This window comes from Melospiza georgiana, chromosome 6 (genome assembly GCF_028018845.1).
Source record: "Melospiza georgiana isolate bMelGeo1 chromosome 6, bMelGeo1.pri, whole genome shotgun sequence".
Classification (NCBI taxonomy): Eukaryota; Metazoa; Chordata; class Aves; order Passeriformes; family Passerellidae; genus Melospiza; species Melospiza georgiana.
The window spans coordinates 11,379,886-11,399,406 of record NC_080435.1 but is presented as its reverse complement, the minus strand read 5'-3'; the positions used below and the strand labels follow the sequence as shown (position 1 = coordinate 11,399,406).

The 19,521-nt window shown below is 42.4% G+C and overlaps 2 protein-coding genes across 3 annotated transcripts in view; one reads left to right on the top strand and one right to left on the bottom strand.

Moving 5' to 3' along the window:
• Positions 1–3,953: 3,953 nt before the first annotated feature.
• RAG2 (recombination activating 2) lies at positions 3,954–5,561 on the bottom strand. Its single transcript, XM_058027053.1, has one exon. It carries the CDS (start codon positions 5,559–5,561, stop codon positions 3,954–3,956), a length of 1,608 nt encoding a protein of 535 aa, XP_057883036.1.
• Positions 5,562–5,881: 320 nt separating this feature from the next.
• The window catches only part of IFTAP (intraflagellar transport associated protein), a 39,217-nt gene continuing 25,577 nt past the window's right edge, over positions 5,882–19,521 (top strand). The window contains exons 1-3 of one of the 2 annotated variants that reach the window (XM_058027265.1): positions 5,882–6,022; positions 9,999–10,148; positions 17,030–17,185. In XM_058027265.1, coding sequence (XP_057883248.1) covers positions 17,077–17,185 — 109 coding nt within the window. In that variant the 5' untranslated portion in view covers positions 5,882–6,022; positions 9,999–10,148; positions 17,030–17,076. Of the gene's footprint in view, positions 6,023–6,891; positions 7,154–9,998; positions 10,149–17,029; positions 17,186–19,521 lie in introns of those variants that run through there. The other variant, XM_058027264.1, reaches the window with a different exon arrangement.

Below are 19,521 nucleotides of genomic sequence, written 5' to 3'. Positions count from 1 at the left end.
GCCTCAGACAGTTTTCTGGTAAATGAGGATGATGTAACTCCTTAACTCCTAAATCTGTAGTAACTGACTGAATTTTACTTGCCATGTACTCCTATGGAGATAAGATGAAGAATAATGAGGTCTGTCACACCTCCTCAGAGTGCTGCTTTAGGGGACTGAATATGGTGTGATGGTCAAGCAGCTGACCAGCTACAGGTACTGTTTCCTTAAGTATTTAAGGAGCTTTTGTACCTTTTTCATCAAGCTTAATATTGTCCATGATACAAAAAGAAACATTAGAGACAATTTAATTAGCAGCTTTTCTAGCAGCATCAGGAGACAGGTCAAGAGGTGCATTTTTAATACTCCTCCTCTGGAGATGGGCATTCTGAGCAAGTGGACAAGTAACCACCATCTCTACAAAGGTGTCCTGCACATCTGTGGAATGGCCAGAGCCCAGTTGTTCCTGTACGTGTTTATGTATTGAGAAACTGCAGAGTTTATGAGGTTATTCTCTTGCCTTTTTTCCAAAGCATAAATGTGCTCCACAGTGCCACAGTTTTCAATGTAGAGACAACAAATTGGAGTTTGATTTTCAAAGGCTCAAGCCTTTCCCAAAAGTTAGTCATGTTTGAAATGGAATAGGGTAGGAAATAAAATACAGAGGGAACTGAAGCCACCAATCATGAAAAAGAAGTAAGCCAGTCCTTCTGTCTTTATTACATAGGGTTCAGCAGCAAATAACAAATTCCTTTTCAATCTGAATTCAATATTTTCCTTCTGCTTTTGGCTCCCACTTGCATTATTTCCACTCCTTTCAAAGGTCCATTGGTGCAATGAGTCACTCTGAACGACAACACATGCTTTAGTGCTACCAGGAAAGTTTGTGCTGTGCTTTTCCGTAAATTAATCAGGTACTTCAAGGTCCAAGCACCTTTCAATAGCAGTAAAATCCATATATTCTTCTCACAGAAGCTGATAATAGCAATACAGTGTTACTAAATTGTGTCTGGGAACCATGATGCTGCTTACTGCAGTTACAAAACACACAGGTCAATTGGATGCAGATACAATAGAGATTTACTTCTGCACTTAAATCTACTTCATCTTATCTGTTAATTCTAACCTGCCTGAGCAAGAAACATCTTGTATTGATTAGCTGGTTTTGAAGACAATGAATGCTTTTGGAGTACCTGGCTCAGGAAATTAGGCACTTTCTGCAGTCTTGAGTGCTATGTCAAGTGTCTTCTTCACAGGCTGAAGTTTGTGTATCTCTTTATGTTCAAGTCCTTTCAAATATTTTCTGTTTTACTTACAACTTCTTTCTCCTGCAGTAGCTACAGTCTCTGAGATGTGCTTTAATGCTGCTGGTACAGCCTTTCACTGTGAAGCTGGGACATGCTTTAACCAAGCAATTTTCCCCTCCTACTCAAATAAACCATACATTTAAAAAACCAGCTCAAATACATAGTACACTTATGTTATGGGCCAGTGAGGTATAACATAAAGTCTGACTGTGAATTGCTTTTTTCATAGCCACAGTGTTAAGTAAGGAACAACAGCTCAGGTAAGAACTGGAAGGAACCACAATGTGTGCTTGTGCTCCCAGGGATTCAGGGAGTCACTGCAGCTGCAGGAGTCCTGGAAATTCAGAGTTGCTCCCAGCATGCTGCAACCACACCACCAGTGCCTGAGCCACAAGGCTTTATCTCAGGCCACATGTCACTTCTGCTAGGCCAGCGTTGAGCTTTCCCATCACAAAATATTTCCATTTTTTTATTTGTCTGCACTAGCAGACAAATTTGTCATGCAGTGTGCTGTCCAAGGAACTTGAGGTAATGACAGTAACTGAGAGAGGTAACAGGCAAAAACTCAGACTGGGTATTGCCAGGGAACTCAATAATTATGGGCAGCCCAGTAATTGCAGGGATCCCTTTGTTGTTGCAAAATGGCAAAGTGGCAAGGGGGGAGTTTTTTTGTGTGAGTATATTGCCCTTTTTTGTTGGTGTTGAGATGATGTGGCTTTAATGTAGGTGTGGATTTTTTTGGTTGATGTAAATAAGTGCATGATGAAGATATATTTTAATGACAGTTCAGCTCTCTAAGACCTATGACTAACCTTCAAAAGGGGACATTGACTATTTCATCAGTTTGAAGGGACTTTGCACGATATTAACTTACTCTTTGGAAAAACATATAGCACTACATACTCTGAGCTTACATAAACTAACATAACAAAGGAAAAGGGAAGTTGGCATTGAAATCCATGAATTTATACCCATATACAGGCTGTAGAGAGGGCAGTCAGGGTGATATACTTCCCCTTTAGACACTCAATCCAAACTTTAAGCTCCCTCGGCACATGAAAAGTTTGTAAAAGAAAACTTTGTACAGTTGCCCTTTACTCTTCTTCGCTGTTCACTTGGGGTGCTAAGGTTTAAGGGGAGTACTGTGGAGACACGTCTGTGTTGACAGGAATTCTGTGCTCCACACACTGCTTTGTAAAGGAGTGGCTGCTCAGGGTCTGCACATAGTGATCAAATAGCTGACAGCTGCTCCTGTTTTCCTTTTTTATTCAGGGATCCAGCATGAGAGTTGGACTGTGAATACTGAGCTATTATTGTTGGCTCACAAATGTTGAGCTGCTGGTATTGATTTTCTGAAAAGCTGTTTAGAGCAGAAACAAAAATAAAAAATAACGCCAAGAATGATGAGGCTTCACAAATAGCCAATAAAAGAATCCACAAAAATCTTAGTAAACTCTTGGGCTATTCAACCTTGACACTGTCCTTTCCAATCTGAATCCAATCTTCTCCTCATGTTTTGAGAAGCCAACTGCATTTGTTTCTACCCTCACAATGCTCCACTGGCTCAATGAATCCCTCTGAGCTACAGTTTGCACTTCTAAGCTTTCACACTCTACACAGTCACCCTGGGAAAGCTGAGAAAGAAATGGGCAGGGAAGGACCTGGAGTCCTGGATAAAAGTCCTGCTCATCAGAAGGAATTTTTTCTGAAGTCAATGGGAGCTCACAGCATGGGGTGGCTGTCAAGCTAGATTCCTCATCAGGCCTCATATGGACCTCCCAAGCATATTTGCTGTCCTTTTGTAAACTTTAGGATTTACAGCATTTGATTTACCCATGAATACGTGAAAAAAAACCACAGTAATTTTCATTATAAACTTTATTAATTTACTAAATTTTAAAAAATACAAACATAAAGAGCAGTTGATGAACACAGTAGTTTAAAAAAAGCAATTTAATTTTTACTGTTGGATGATATTCCTCAACAGTAGCCAAAACTGACATATAATCATTCCATAACTCTCAAAATAAAAAATTAATTATCCAGAATTAAATGCTCCATATGTAAGCCTTCCACAATGGAAGTCCCTGAAGAAAACTGACCCTCAGTATCTGAGTATTTCATTATTTCTGACACAAGGGACTTAAAACCACTACTTTTGTTTAAAACCAGAATAATTAGTCTCATTTTATTTCATTACGCCAACATAAAACTAGAGTAATGCAGCTATAAATTAGGTCAAATATTTCTAGAACTACTGACTAAGATAAAAAATTTAAATGGGCAATATAATGTTCTTAAGGGACAGATGGTAACAGCACTGACTACATGGGACAATGTCCTACCCTACCAGCAATTCCATTAAACTTACTGGGGAGTAAGTTATAGCATAAAATTCAGTTATAGCACAAAATTCAGCACACAGTTTACCAGTGTCTGGCTGTGTGTCTGCACAGTGCTCTCCAAGATGGGGGTCCCTTGTCTGGGTTTTACAAAAATACACATAAGAGACAGAAAAAATTTCATGTGCTTTGAAATGTAACAAAAACATTGAGATAACTGAAATAAGATCTCTTCAAGCTCCAATAACCCACATTGCTTCAACCATTGTTGCCTTTGCCTGTGATTTCATTTCCTCCCTGGTGAATACAAATCAGCAGTGTAAATCTATTCAAAGAGTCTCCGAAGGAAGGACTTTTTCGCTGATGTCGATAACTTCATGGGTTTCTTTTTGCGCAATGGTTTCATGGGTGGCTTTTTCAGGCACGCCACCTTTTGGGGAGTTTGTAGCCCTTTATTAAGGTCAATGTGCTCGTTGCAGAAATACTTGACATTTGCTTCTGAGAGACGTAGAAGCATAGTCTCTGAGAGATCCATACACTGTGCGTGGACCCAGTGGCCAGCCCCACTGGAGCACAGGATCATTGCAGGCTTGTTGAGCTCTGTTGAATAGAAAGGGACCCAGGTGTTGATGTCAATATTGCAACTGGCACAGCAGGTGATCCAGTAGCCTGTTTCTGACTCATCTTCTTCATCATCTTCATTGTAAGTATCAGCATCGTCAGCATCAAAGCTATTGGCTTCAGCACTAAAACAGAACTCCTCCGAATCTTCAAATGGAGTGGAGTCTCCAGGGTCTTCACTTGATGTCTGACTGCAAGTTTGTGTCATCACTTCTTCTTCCTTGTCCTCTTCTGCTCCTTTGCATCTCAAAATGTAGAAGTAGTTTGCATCTGGGATTATTTGTTTGTTGGCCCCTGGAATGCCCAGCAGAACAGACCCTTCACCCATATCACAGCCAAACCACATTCTGCAGTGTTTAATATCTGGTGTCCACTCTGGGCCCACACTTTCAACAATCTCTATCTTATTATCCTCTAGAACTACGGTGTTACATGCCAGCCGTTTCTGGTTGTCTGAGAGGTAGCCACCAACAAGGACAAATTCAGTGTCACTGATCTGGGTCACTATAGCACTTGACACCGATATCCCCCCTGGCAGGATGGTGCAGGTCACAGCCGGGCTGCCCAGGGGCAGATCAATTTTTAGCTTGTACAAGTTGGGGGGCCTGGTGTTATTTTGAAGTGAGTGGCCTCCCAAGATGTAGATTGTATCATCTTTGGCAATTGAAACGTGGAAAGAAAGTCCATCTTGAAGCTCTGGAAGCATGTATGATGTACAGCATCCAAACTCAAAATCAATGAGAAACACAGATGGCAAACAGTCGACTACACTGTTCCATGTTTCAGTGGTTCGCTGTGCAAGAGGAGTATATGACCTCCCTCCAAAGAGAACACTCATGCTCTTCCCCCGGCTGTGAACTACGTTAATTGTATGCCCATATCTAGCTTCAGGCACATCTCCACCCAGGTCCTTCTCAATGCATTGGAATGTCATTTTCTTGCTAGTTTTGCTAACCAAACTTATAAAGTAAATCTTATCAGAAAGATCATTGTTAGGTGTTTTACCACCATGGATGATGTACTGGCACTCATCAGCCCTTGCATCGCTTCTGAGCAAGCAAAGAGCAGGGTAGCGGAGAGGGGGAAGGTAACATGAGTCTTTGGAGAAGAAGACAGGTTTCATTTTGAGCTCATTCTGCTTTATATCGAGAAGGAAAACACCAGTGGGGCAGGATCTCTTTGGCCATCCTTTCTGACCAAAAAAGAAAACATGCCCCTCAAAATTCAGGAGAGAGAAGCCCGGCTGAAGCAAGGATGAGTTACTGACGGTGGATACCATCTGCAGGGACATTCTGTCTGTTGACTGGGCCATACTGTGGCTGAGAAAATAAAATAAACAAAACAGATCAATTAGATCCTATCACAATTACTGTGATTAGATCCTATCACAATTATTTAACACAGCTTGAATAAATCCTATGGAAGTCGCGCTGCAGTTCCCTTCTGAAACGCACACAGACACACTTTTCTGCGTCTCAAAACATGAGTCAAGCACGAGGCGTGCACCATTTCCGCGGAATTTTGGGGATTTTGTGCTCAACACGGGCCGTCGGCACACGGAGCCTGCACACGGCGCTGCACTGGGGCGGCTTCCCGGGGCGGGCACGGCCGCTCCCAGGGGAACGCGGGCCCGCGGGCTGCTGGGGCCGGTAGTTCCCGCCGGGTGCCCGGGCCGGTAGTTCCCGCCGGGTGCCCGGCCCGGCCCGGCCCGGCCGCCGCTTCCTTGTCGCGGCCGTGGGGAATCGGGACCGGCGGGCTCAGCGAGCGGGGGCGGTGAGTGCGGCCGCGGGGCCGGGCCGGTGTGCTGCCGGCGGGGCTCGGCCCGGGCACGCCCGGGGCGGAGGGAGCGGCGCCGGAGATGTCGCAAGCCGCGATTTCCTGGCCGTCTGTCGCCCCGAGGCGGCCGGGGATGCCGGGCTGGAGCCTCCCAGCTGCCGCAGCCCCGGGCCCCCGAGTGCGGGAGCCTCGTCCGGCGGGGCTCGGGCTCGCCCGGGGCGGCAGGAGGCTCCGGGCCGGGAGCCTGCCCCAGGCCCCGCAGCCAGCGGGCTGGAGGAGCGGCGTGCACGGAGACTTGAGACTGCATGTTTTGTTTACGAGGGAAACGTCAGGATTTGTTGATTGCATTTATAAGGGGAGGTGCCCGCTGTGTGTGCAGCCGTGCAGGGCTGGCTGGGGCGGCAGGGCCGAGGTGAATCTCAGCTTGTGCTCAGCAGCCCGGTCGGGGTCTCGGGCTTGCGGGGCCCGCTTGGGGCTTCGTGGGGCGCGAATCCTCTGCCTGTGCTCAGGCTTTCATGAGTGGGCTTCAAGGCGTGTCTCTTGCTCTCATAAACCTGTTTGTTTGAAGACTGAAAGGAGTTTATGTAATCAGCCTGGATATTGACTGTGAAAGAGCTTTGGAGAGCACAGACACCAGGGAGGGAAATAACTGGCTGATTCATTGGCAGTGCCTTTGGTGGCAGCAGACTGCTGCTCTTTAGTATTCAAGTTTATATTCAAGTTCTCTGTCCCAGCCTTTGCCAAATCCCCAGAATTTACAGATGTGAGCAAAATATTAGAAAAAAAACCCCACTAAATCTTACATTTAAAAATGTAATTCCTCTTTTTTTTTTTAAAGTTTAAGGATTTGTATTTTCCTTGCTGCTTTTCATTTTTCTGTGACAACAAAAACAGGACACATAGGCTTTCTTTTTTAAGGAAGGATTGATATCTTCTAGTTACATGACATCAAAACCTGGGGGGATCTGGACAACGTTGTGTAGAAGAAGAATTGCTGTAAAAACACAGGAACTGATGACACTACATCAATTGCCATGTTGTACCATATTGCTGCACTGCCTGCCTTCATTCCCTGGTATGGGAACTGCTGTGCTAAAATAGGGACCTGCCATGGAATGTTTTTCAAAGGTGAGGTGTTTTCAGGCCAGAGCACACAGACAGGGTAGGCACAGCCATTCCTGTGTCTGTTTGAAAAACAATCAATGGAATGGCTGTCTTACCTTGTGGAATCATCCAGAGATTGTGGTTGAGTTCTGTTCACTGCATAGCCTAATGCCTCTGCCCTGAAGGTGCTAGATTTTTCTACATTTAGATTTCTTTTCAGAAGTACTGCACTGTGGGTGAGGTTCGGTTATAAGTTAATTAAATTAGTGAACCCTTTTCTGAGCATGTGGGTATACACAGCAGGTTGTGTCCTTATTATGCATAAAGAAAGACTTATGAATTTATTTACCTTCAGGTGATATGCTAAACAGGAATCTGCTGCTTGTTTCTTACAAGCATTCAAAAATGGCATCATCAGAGGAGCTTGCACTAAGCTAGGTTTACTTGATTAGATGTCATTTGTCTCTTCTTCCATGCTGCCTGGTTACTTAGCTTCTTTGGTTTTACAGGATCTTTAGAAAAGTAAAATGTCTTCCATACCGAAGATGCCATAAGAAAATTTCTGTTCTATATGAGAAAATTAGACTTCTTTATTTTCTACCTCTCCTGTTCTACATTTGACTGCTGGTTTATATTTGAAGTCTAACGAGAGTATCAAAAGTGGCCAACAATTTAATTGACATATTGGTACACATATTAAATTTTTACATATACTTTTAAGAATCTCCATATAGGGCAATTGTTAGTGTCCACAATGTCACAAACTATTTCCCAGATATTGAGCAGTACTCACTTCTGAAGAGTTCTCTGTCTAAAGAGTCTGCAGATACAGAGTGGAGAAAAGATCAGTGAAAATTATTTGATTGATAGACATACAGAACATACTGGTTAAGAACACAAACACATTTCCTTTTCTCTCATATTTCTTGAACTTTACATGAGCAAACAGTTCAGTATGTAATGGAAGGAAGGTTTATCTGAGATTTTTGGACAGAAGTAGCTCTTAGACACTGCCTGGAATTGCTTTGGCTTTCCATGTATTTTCCTGCTAATTACAGTGTGTCAATACAGTGTGGTTGCTCTCTGGCTATGCTGACCTCCAACTCTAACCTTCCAATACCACTGATTCCTTTGGGCCATGGCTCATCTAACCCTGAACAGCTTTGGGGAACCCAAAAGATCTAACCTTATAAACAAAGAGTTTAAAGTGCTTTTTTTGTGGCTTTATGCTCAAAACTGAAGTTGGATTAGCATTACAGCTGGTGCAGAGATAAACAGACAAATGCCTTTGTTGTGGTACAACACAGGGTACTGAGAGAGAGACCCTACAATGAGTAAAGACAAATAAGAAAGGAGTGGGAGTTAATAAACAATTGCCAGTTACGATGACTTGAGTCACACTTCGTCATATTTGGTGTTTTTATAGAAGGTTAAGCTGTAAGGATTATACAAATAAATGAGAATCTCAGCATTACTTTTATAAGCCCCCTGTTTGGGAAGCAGTAGACACCCAAGCTAGAAACTAAGTGAACAGAAAGAGAAAAACTAATATTCTCCCTGTTTATTTTAAAATCAAACAGTATTTTGAGCAGACTTTTCCAATAAGAGTTGTTTATATGGCAAGAAGAGATCGTAAGGAATTCAGATGTTGATGGATGCATTGGGAAATACATTTATAGAAGAATGAGATGAAGACAGAAGGTGTTTTTTAAAAACAGTAGCTAATGTAGTTTGAAATGTGCTTACTATGGAAATAGATGGACATAGTTACAATTTTGGGTGATGTACCATTTCATAAACCCTATTAGGTAGTCACAGAGAAGTACAGGAAGAACATCTTTTAGAGGCAAGGGGTAGCATGAGTGACCTAAACAGCAGCTGACATTTCATATACCTTTGGATAGTCTTCCTTGTCTTCATGCTTCTCCTATGGAAGCAAGTCTGCCATTGTTCTGTGTCCTAGATCCTAGTAAATCTAGGGTTTATGAAATGTCTCTAGATAACAGTGTTTAGGCACTGAGTCACTCACAGACTGTGTTTATTAGTTACTGTCCTCTTTGACCCTACCCAGAAATGGTTTGTTCACCTATGGGCTTTGCCTGTTACCTGTTAGTTAGGCAACAAAAACATTCTAATCAGGAGAACAATGACTAATCAGTGCTGCTGTTTAGTGTGACATCTCATATTTTTCAGCATTGAAAGTATTATTTATAGTAATTTCACAGTAATTTGAATGCTGCAAAATAATGAATGACTAATGAGTTGATCTTATGAACTGTAGCAAACACAAAGAACCTTTTTTCATTTATACAAAAATAAGATGTTTGAGATGTACTGATTGGACAGTGAGAGAATGAAATGCAGGATATAATGGAGTCTTAGCTGGTAAACACCCATTGCTGACCATTAATTAGTTTGCAGTTATTTTGATGAGAACACAGGTACCTAGTATAGAATTAAATTGATTTTGCAGTGTTGTGGTTTTTTCCCTTTGATAGATCTGTTTTTTCATTTCCAAAATGGAAAAGCGTACCCCTGAAAAACAAGTGCTGTTTCCAAATTGTCCACAATCAAAATCATATCCAGACACACACAGAAGTTGGAAGTCCTCCATAAAGAAGCTTAAGGAAGGAAAATTTTTATATAGTATTTCTCAAAACATTTTCTAAGTGTATCAACCAAGTTTGCTTTGAGCAAAGCGGTAATTCAGACGTACCTGGCTGATAGCAGTTTTTTGCGTCCTCCGTAATCTTTCTGTGTAATTGGGATTCAAATGTGAGCAGTGTGAGGAATCTTCTGTGCTAGCCCAGGGGGCTCGTGGCATGGAGAGACAGCCTGATGGAGGGGATTCTATCTGCTTAATTTGCAGATGTGCTCTGAGAACTCGATCTACTGTGGCTAACTGGCTGTGACTGTGTTGTTTCCTTTCCTCTCCTGTCTTCAGATGGCACAACAAGAAACCCACCAGTCTCCAGAAGCTTTAACTCTTTGCTGTGGAAGAAGCTCAGAGTGACAGCAGGTGCCTCTTAGGTTGTAAATATCTGCAGCATACGCTTGTTTAGGGTTGAGTTTTTTTATTCTGTTACACCTGTCAACCTTGTGATCATCTTCAGAATTTTTCAGTGCTATTTTAAAATGTAATTTTAAATAAATGTTGAGTTAAAAAATAATTTCAATAGGTAGTAAAAGAAAACAGTTCTTGCTGGTTGGCATACTACTTTCCCCAGGAGTGCTCTGCTGCAAGCAGGCAATGACATTGAAACAGAGCAAAGGAAATGACAAATGCATGCAGTTCACTGAGGGAAGGCTGACTAAAAAGTCCAGCTCAAAGTCCACTAGAGTAATTAGAAATGTCTTTTTTTCTCCTTCGGTGGCCTTCTGATCAGACCTTGAAAGACTAATAAAACTTTGCACCCTTCTGTGGCATTTTCATCAGTTTCACAGTGCTTTTCTCCAACACCAAATAAATAATGAGAGGCTGGGAAGTCCATTGGGAACATATCCTTTCAACAGCTAGCAGTGCTGGGGCACAGAGGATATGCCACTTGCATAACACAGCACAACAAATAAACAGAAAAACCTGAAAAACAATTTACTCTTCATAGCTCCCTGCTTTTGTTTTCCTGGCCCTACTTCACCCACTCCTGAGTTACAACATCTGCTGCACAGTATTTTAGAAATATCTCAACTCCCATTTGAAACTGCTGTGAGAATAGAAATAGAAGGAACTTGAAATGGAATTTGATTAGTAGAGCAAAGCAAACACACCAAATGTTTGTGAAAATTGTCTTGAGACACTGAATAACTGTAATGCAGATAGGATGTGGTAATGTTTTTCATCTGAAATAGGAGTGCTAAGGCAGTGCTAAGGCACTGTGCCCTGTAGCATCCATATGGGCCTTTTCTTCTGAAACAAAGATAAAAGGAAACTGTAGTGCAGAGTTGAATGCTGAAGAACTTTCCCCAAAGTTGAGGGCTTTCCGATCACATTTGTTTGTATTTTCAGTAGGGCCTAGATAATACTCAACAGCTTGTTATCTAAGTGTTTGATGTATTTTGACCCTTCTTTGGGTCTGTGGTCAAAGACCTATCAGCAAAAAAAAAAAAAACAAAACCCAAAACCCAACAAATACTTAAGTGAAAAATCTAGTCCCCAGTTGTGTCACTTTAATATTTTACATTAATTTTATACTTTTTCTACCAGTTGACACGCCTTATCTTTAGAAATTCTTTTTCCAGTTACTGTGGTTGAGAAGATGGAGAAATTAAAATTTTTTGGTAACAACAGCATGTCATTTTTGGATGAGGACATGGACTGTCCAAGCTGGTCTCTGACTGTCGGTGACAAAGTGCTTTGGAGAAGCTGCAGCAAATAGCTTCAGATTAATGTATCTACATGGTAGGCAAATTATGTTGAAAACTGTCCTGGTCGTAGCAAGAAGACTTCCATTCTGAATTTAACTGGCAGAGAACCCATGTGAAAAGGAATAAATAGACTTTTCCTTCACAATTTCTATTTTAATAACGTAGACAGAGCTATTATATTTTCAGCAGATTGCTCACTGTTGTGGAAATGCTTTATTTCACTTGATTTTCTTCTTCTACAATTAATTTCTTAAAATAATATCTTGTTTGTGTCTTCTTCATCCCAAATCATTCCAAATTGCATTGAGATATTTCCAGGCTTTTCAGCATATTTTCTGCCAGTAAAACACAGTCATCTCTGAGCTGAAATGTAGCTGGCTTCCTGTGGGTTGCAGTAATGCACTCCAGCTCAGCAGGGAAAGGGAAAGCTGCCTTACTCATTTGTGTAGGGTTTGCCAGCCAGAATGCAAATGTGCTGGATACTTAGCCAGGACCCACAGGCTGAAACCTGTAAAAAAAAAGGGCACAGGGAGTCCAGCATCCTACAGTCTTCAATTTTCTGTCTCATCTAAAACTGACAGTAAACAGTATTTAACTTGTGAGGGAGAGGGCTTTATTTGGAGGGCTTATCTAAAATATGTGATTGAACCCAGCTGTGCTTTGACTGTCAGATCCTCAGCAATCACATTCCAGGGGGCAGTGGCTGCTGCAGTCTGGTTGAAGTGTTACCCTTGCCATGGGCTTCCAGGTTATCTTTAAAGGGAGCAGTACTCTTGAAGCCATTGGAAATTCATTAAAAAAATTCTGCTCAGGTATGGCACTGGCATAATCGCACTGAAATCCAAAAGGATCAATATGCTTGCTTGCAATTAAAGCCCATGGATATATCCTTTAAAAGCTCATATGAGCTGGGCACGAGAGGCACATGTTTTTGTCCATCTAGAGGTCAGCTCTCAGGCTCAGTAATGCACTCAGGCAAGCAGATGCAGCTCCCATCCCCACAAATTGCTGATGCATTAAGTGTGTGCCCTTAAGGCCTCCTGCTGAAGGCAATGGCAAACATCCAGTTGATTTTAACAGGATTAGCTGTGTAGATCACATTGAATTGAGAGGTGTTGGAAGGAACTTCATCTCAAAGTTTTTGTCCTTCGTAACTTTCAGTTTTTTCCTCCAGCTGGGTTGACCTGCACCTGCTTGTGGCCAGAACTTGGTGCCTCTGTGTTTGCTCCTGGAGCTCTGCCTCCCCACAGGTGGTGGTAGCGGGGAGGAGGAGGGAGAAAAGTAGGGCAGGACAGTAGAGTAGGGAGGGCTTTCTTCTGCAAATGTAGGTTTGCAGATGTCTAGACAAGAAGGAGGCAGTTTTCTGCCTGCAGGAAAATGGGTAACTGCTTGACTCAAAATGTTTTATGTCTTTCTCAAGCAGGAATTCCCAGAATCACACCTTTCACCTGGCCTACTTTTAAAGCACCATCCTGGGATGTTTGTTAAGGCAGCAAGCACGGTACATAGCTAACAGCAAGCATTTGTTAAGGACAGGCTTGAGTTCCAGCTTTGCCTGCCTCTTTGCACCGTGGGGGCTGATGATGTGCACTGCAGGCTCCAGCTCGGCGCGGTGGGTGTAGGAGCGCCCTGCTGGCAGCTGCTTTTGCAGCATGGAGGGGACACAGCTTTCTGGGCCATTTGTGAGGGTGTTCCTGAGGAGGCTGTGCTTTCTGGGTTGCATCACCAGCTATGACAGGCTGCCAAAGGGGCAGTCCTGCATCCTTCCCTTGCTCTCGCTGTCCCCTCGTATAGGCAATTGTGATCGTACAGCTGAAAGGCAGAGCAGAGAATTTATCTTTGAAACAGAGTATTATATGCATTTGCTCTGTTTACTCCCAGGTTTTGGATTGGTGGTTTATTTTGGATTGGAGGTTTGTTTTGTCTGCCCAAGAGATGGACTGGAGTGGTAGACCAGGAGGCGAAGAGGAAATGGAGGTGGTGGTGGCCTTTTTGGGAGCAGCCAGAACTTAGATAGACTTAAATTGATTCTGAGTGCACTTGTCTGCTGAAATCTCATTCTTTTTGCAATGCTGCCACCTCATTCTTCATTGCTGCAACAATTTTGTTAAAAGTGCAGTTACTGTGATAGCTCTGTAGGGAAAAAAGATACGTCATTTTCCAGTGGCAAAAGAGTATAAGATTTAAAAATAGTGTATTTATATTCAATCTGATTTTTGTAGACATAATTATAAAATCCTGATAACAGATGTACTTAGTGGATGTTTTTTCTGAATCTATGGGTGAACTATTAAAAAAACCCATTTATTAATCAGCCTTTTTTTGAAATTGAGAATGACTTCTAGGAGGGCAAATCCATATTGTGAAAATCTGACTTGAACCTATGCCAGAAGTGCTAGTGAAGTTGGTTCTTTTTCCCTGAAAAATTACATTTCATAAGATTTTATTATGTTTGTAGAGACAATTAGCTTTACTGCTCTTTCCTTAAAAAATTCATAATCTCGATTTTTCTTTTATTGCCTCTATTGTATTTTAAACAAACATAAAACACTTAAAAATGCAACATAAACCAGGAAGTTTATATTCCAGCACATTTTGTGTTAATAGAATTAATCACGGTATAATTGAAATCATGCTAATACTCACTTGACCTGCCTCTTTGATTCAATGCAGAGATTTCTGATTTGTCTTAAACTGCTTGGAAGAAGACTGTGTTTTGAGAAATAAAATTGATTTTGCACAATCTGCTAATGATCAGCAAGGCTTAATGAGTGATCGCCTCAAGAAACCTCATTAAAGTAATTTGGATGGATGAGCAGGAGTGAAATGCAAAAAGAAGAAAGCATAGTTGCTGCTTGAATGCATCACTTACTGATATTTGATTCTAAAAGTGTCCAAAGCCAGCACAAGGAAAGGATCAGATACCCTTGCTTTACTTTCCTTGACACTTCCAAGTTAGTTTGATTCCTTTGGGGAAAAAAGAAGATAAGTTTTTGATTTTAGTAGTATCTATTCTTTACCAGAACAATGCAGTAATTTCATTCCTTGAAGTGTCATTGTATCAACTTTTTAAATTGTGGAGGATTCCAATCCATTACTATGTATCTTTTCATTTTTTCAGGATAGTTTAAAGGAGTCATTGCCTTGAGGCTGTGAATTGGGTGTTTGCTGAAGCCTTTTAATTTTGTAGAAACTACTGGTTGGCTCCTTAGCAAAGGTGAGAGCCTTCTGGTCAGCCTGGTTTCAGCTGTTCACCTCACAAAAGTTTTCTGTGGCTGACACAGTGTGGTGATCATTTAAGAGAGACTCTGGAATAAAGCAGGTGGGAAGCAGCAGAAAACAAAGTGGAATGAAAATGAAAAAAATACCAAAGCCTTGATGGGTTGAGATAAATTTTTGAACACTCTTCTTGTACCATCCATCCCAAGTACATGTTCGGTTTCAGGGATAGTAGATATTCCCCTCATACCATCATCTGCACTTGCTGTTATTTAGGGCCATGCTACAGCACCAGCAGTTCTGGAAAATGATTGCAAGCAGGGAACAGGTAGTTCTGGCTGCCAGTCTCTCCTCTGTTGTCTGGGAAAGTGGCTGTTTTTTTCTGACAGAACCCAGGCTTTCATTAGGACCTGGCTGGTTTTTGCTCTCTGTGAGGAGATGATTCTGTAGACCTCAATAACAGCTGTGCAAGGGAATATCTGAAGTGAAGTTTCCCACGTTCTGTAGGAAGTAGAAGCTGCACAGCAGAGTAAGAATTGAAATACATGATTTTTGGTACCACCTGGTCTGGGTGCTGAATCTCAGGCTGATGATCTGGTGGCTGCAGAGCATGGCTTTCACAGAGAAAGCTGCCATGCAGGTGGTTAAGGATATGATTATGCCCCCAAAATGCATATTAATTTTCTAGTTTCCTGGAGCATTTGAGAGTGAATTAATGTAAGCTTGGCTGTCAGCCCTCCACCAACTTGTTTTTAAATCATTTATATTCCTGGTGACTCGTTTTTTAATCTGTTATTGAGAATAGTATTTGTTTTCTCTTCCTTATGGGAATGTTTTTAAGTTTATTTTGTTAGTGTTTGTAAGGGAGCTGGAGATCCTAGACACCAGACTTAAAAGAAGAACAAAGTTATTAACTTTTTATTGATTAGATATATACATTTTTTCTTTTACAATAGCCTTACAAATCACAGCACTATTTCAGGTAATGATTTTAATAACCATAATGAGGAATAGAAGGCACTGCTTGCCTCTCAAAGCCCTGTAATAGACATAAACAACTTTGAGAGTCTGCTGAGTTATATTCTGCTTTGTCAGTCCACAGAGAGATTAATAATGGTTGGATTTTGTAAAACATTAGAAAACTTAAACTTTAGGTCGTGTGGGTGTGCATGTATTTTGATATCTTCAGAACATTAGTCTTCCTTGGAAGCAGGCAATGCAACAAAATTAGAGCTTTATGATAGAAGTCATGCTTTATTTTCTTTCTGGTCTCCAAACAATTATTTTTCAATCTTATTTAACTTCAATATCAGGTAGGCAGCCTTTCCTTAGTATTATTGAAGTTTTACTAAAGAATTAAGCTTTCTTTCCCAAAATCCACCTCTTAGTGTGGTGGTAAATCAGGAGAGGAGACAGAGGAGCACATGTAAATCAAGCATTTTATGTATAATGCGTTCCTTGATCAGGTTTATGTGTGCAAACTGGTTCTATTAGTGTGGACCTATGTGTATGAAAAATGAGTGATATGGTGAGTGTTTAGCGTCATGCAGCTGTTAAAATGCATTTACGCAGATTTTTTGAGTTAGGAGCAAGGTTAACTTCAGCATGCTTTACGAAGAGCTGTTCAGGACCCGCAGAGTCTGGTAAAGTGATGAAAGTGGGCTGCAAAGCTGTTGCTGTGTGACTGGAGAGTGGAGCTCCCTTCCTTCAGCTCTCAGCATTTGTTCCCTTCTCAAGAGTGATCCTCACGTTCCTGCATGGCTGTCTGGCTCCAGCATGCTGTCCCTGTCCTGTGTCCTGCCTCAGCATACACACACACACACAGATGTGTGCAATTGTCATTTAACGTGTGGTCCAAAATCTGAGTTTGTGGCTTTGATGGTACAGTGAGCAGTGCACCTGAAGGTGATGGGCTCAGTCCAAAATTCAAATGTACAGCTGTGTCCTGGTTGTTAAATACAACATGCTGTTTGTGTCACTGTTTCTGCAAAGAAGGCAGCGTTTGAAAGACTGAACAACTTAAGGGAGTGAACAACCAAGAAGAGCTGGCTCTTCTGTGGCCCATGTTACACAAGGTCATAAATTTCAAGCATACATGATCACATTTTCTCCTTTTAAGTATAATTTTAAGTATAAATTTCTATGTCCATGGAATTTTGGGAGAAATTTTGAGTAAAGTTCCACTGACAAGATAGAACTACACAAGGAGAGAAGAAAAAAGTATATTTTCTAGTGCCCATCTATGTGTACTAGGGACTTTTCTGTTGATTTGTTGTCTGCCTCCAGGTATATATAGCTCTTGTCTTTCTATTGCAGGAGCAGCCTACAAAACCAGATATACCTACTGGACTCTCAAGGTGTGGATGATCATGGGAGAACAACTGTTAAAGAGCAGCATCCTTGATCAATTTATTAATAGCCATGAGCAGTCATATGAGGAGTTTCTAAATACATTCACATATCTTTTGAAAGGTATGTAATTTCCCAAATCTGTTAGATACCACAGACAGAAGGAAAGATAAAAACGACAAGCAGTTCTATTTACTCACCTGATTTGTGACTTTAGGCAAATCCTTGTGATGCTTTTGTTTTTCCTCTCAGCAGTGGGAACCCTAAGAACAACTTTCTACAGATTGTTTCTCAGGCTGCTGTGTCTCTACAGGTGGTTAGCCATTTATGCTTGCTTTGGGGAGGAGAGGGGAACATGCACTGTCTGGAAGGATAGATGTTTCCTAAGTACATCTTGCATTGTTTTGCTTGAGAAGTCTCCATAAAAGAAGAGCCTAAGGAAAGTACTTAATAGTGTGAGATGGCCTGAGATTAGGAGTGTGCAATTTGGGTACTTTTAGAGCTTTACTGACACTAGATGACTGTGCTGTGCCTGTGCGTGCGCCGGCTAAAAAGTGATTGCATTCTGTGATGGAACAGTTACCTGGAGGGATGTGGATATTGTCTAAATTGATTTCAGCAAGGCTTTCAACACTGTCTCTCACAACATCCTTGTAGGCAAACTCAGGAATGTGAGCTGGATTAATGGACAGTGAGGTGGGTTGAGCACTGGCTGAGTGGCAAATCCCTGAGGGTCATGATCAGCTCACAGGGTCTGGTTGGGGCCCTGTCACTGGTGGTGTCCCCCAGGGTTCAATGCTGGGCACAGTCTGGTTTACCTAATTCATCAATGACTTGGAGGAAGGGGCAGAGGCCTCCTCAGCAAATTCCTGCAGACACAAAGCCAGGAGCAGTGGCCCATACCCCAGAGAGCTGTGCAACCCTTCAGAAGGGCCTGGACAGGCTGGAGAGAAGGGCAGAGAGGGACCTTCTGAAATTGAACAAAGGCAGGTGCAGGTCCTGCTCCTGGGGAGGAACAACCCCCTGCAGCAGCACAGGCTGGGGGCTGAGCTCTTGGAAAGCAGCTCTGTGGAGAAGGACCTGGGGGTCCTGGTGGAACACAAGCTGTCCATGAGCAGCAGTGGCCAAGAAGGCCAATGGGATCCTGGGGTGCATTTGGAGCAGCATTGCCAGCAGGCCGAGGGAAACGATCCTGCCCCTCTGCTCAGCTCTGGTGAGGCACATCTGGAATTCTGTGTCCAGTTCTGGGCTCCTCAGGACAAGAGATTTGGAGCTCCTCAAGGGGGTCCAGCAGAGAGCTACAGAGATTATTGAGGAGCTGGAGCATCTCAGTTAGGAGGAAAGGCTGAGGCAGTCTGGCCTGTTCAGCCTCGAGAAGAGATGAATGAGAGGGGACCTTATCGATGTCTGTAGGTGTGTGACAGGAGGGTGTCGGAGGATGGAGCCAGGCCTTTCTCAGTGGCGCCAAGCAATTGGAAAAGAGGCAATGGGCAGAAACTGATGCACAGAAGTTCCACCTGAACATGTGGAAGAACATTTTTGCTTTGCAGGTGACTGAGCACTGGAAGAGATGCCCAGAGAGGGTGTGGAGTCTCCCTCAGTGGACATTCTCAAGATCTCTCTGGATACAATCCTGTGCAAGGTGCTCTGGGATGACACTGCTTTGGAAGGGAGGTTGGACCAGGTGACCTACTGGTCACCTGGTTGGACCTACTGACCTACCAGGTGACCTTCCAACCCGGCCCATCCTGTGCCAAGCTAACAGGTAACTTGCATGAAGGTGCAGCAGAGGACATCAGATTCATGATTAGGCTGAAAAGATCTCATGCTCTGCAGGTGAAATAAAAAGTGGAGCTTAACCTTGGTCTGAGCATTGCTGAGATACAGAATTCCAATTCTGTAGCTCAGGTTCACATTTTTTAACCATGTTCAGACAGGTGCCATAAAAATAAGTGCAAGCTACATGTTACTCACAGTTCTCTTTACCACTGCTTTGCACTTGAAGTGATGTCCTCATACTATTGCAGAAGCACTGTATTTTTCAATTACAGCATGTGGCATGCCCCATTGATTGGTACTCAGAAGTCTGTCCTGTCCTTATCCTTCAGGCAGAACTAAGTGCCAGTCACAAGCATTGAGCAGGAAACCAGTGGGGGAGCTGAAGCTACCACAGGAATAATCTTGTGGCAACTTTCTGTCTCTCCTACCTATAAAATATAGAAGAGAAAGGAGACACTGGGGGATGAGATAAGAGGATTGAAAATCCAGTTCTGGTCTTCTTATGTATGATTGATACGCTGGGGATAGCTCCTATCATAGAAGCATGCTGCATATCATGATGCTACTTGCAAAAAGCCTCAGCGTGTATTTCAGTCACTTGCACTGTCACTGTAGGCATTTGCCACTAAAATCATATAAAAGGTAGAGCTTTACCTGAATCAAATGCTTAGAAATGCAGG

Coding starts and splice junctions, on each gene's coding strand:
- RAG2 (XM_058027053.1), bottom strand. CDS start 5,561: ATGGCCCAGTCAACAGACAGAATGTCCCTGCAGATGGTATCCACCGTC.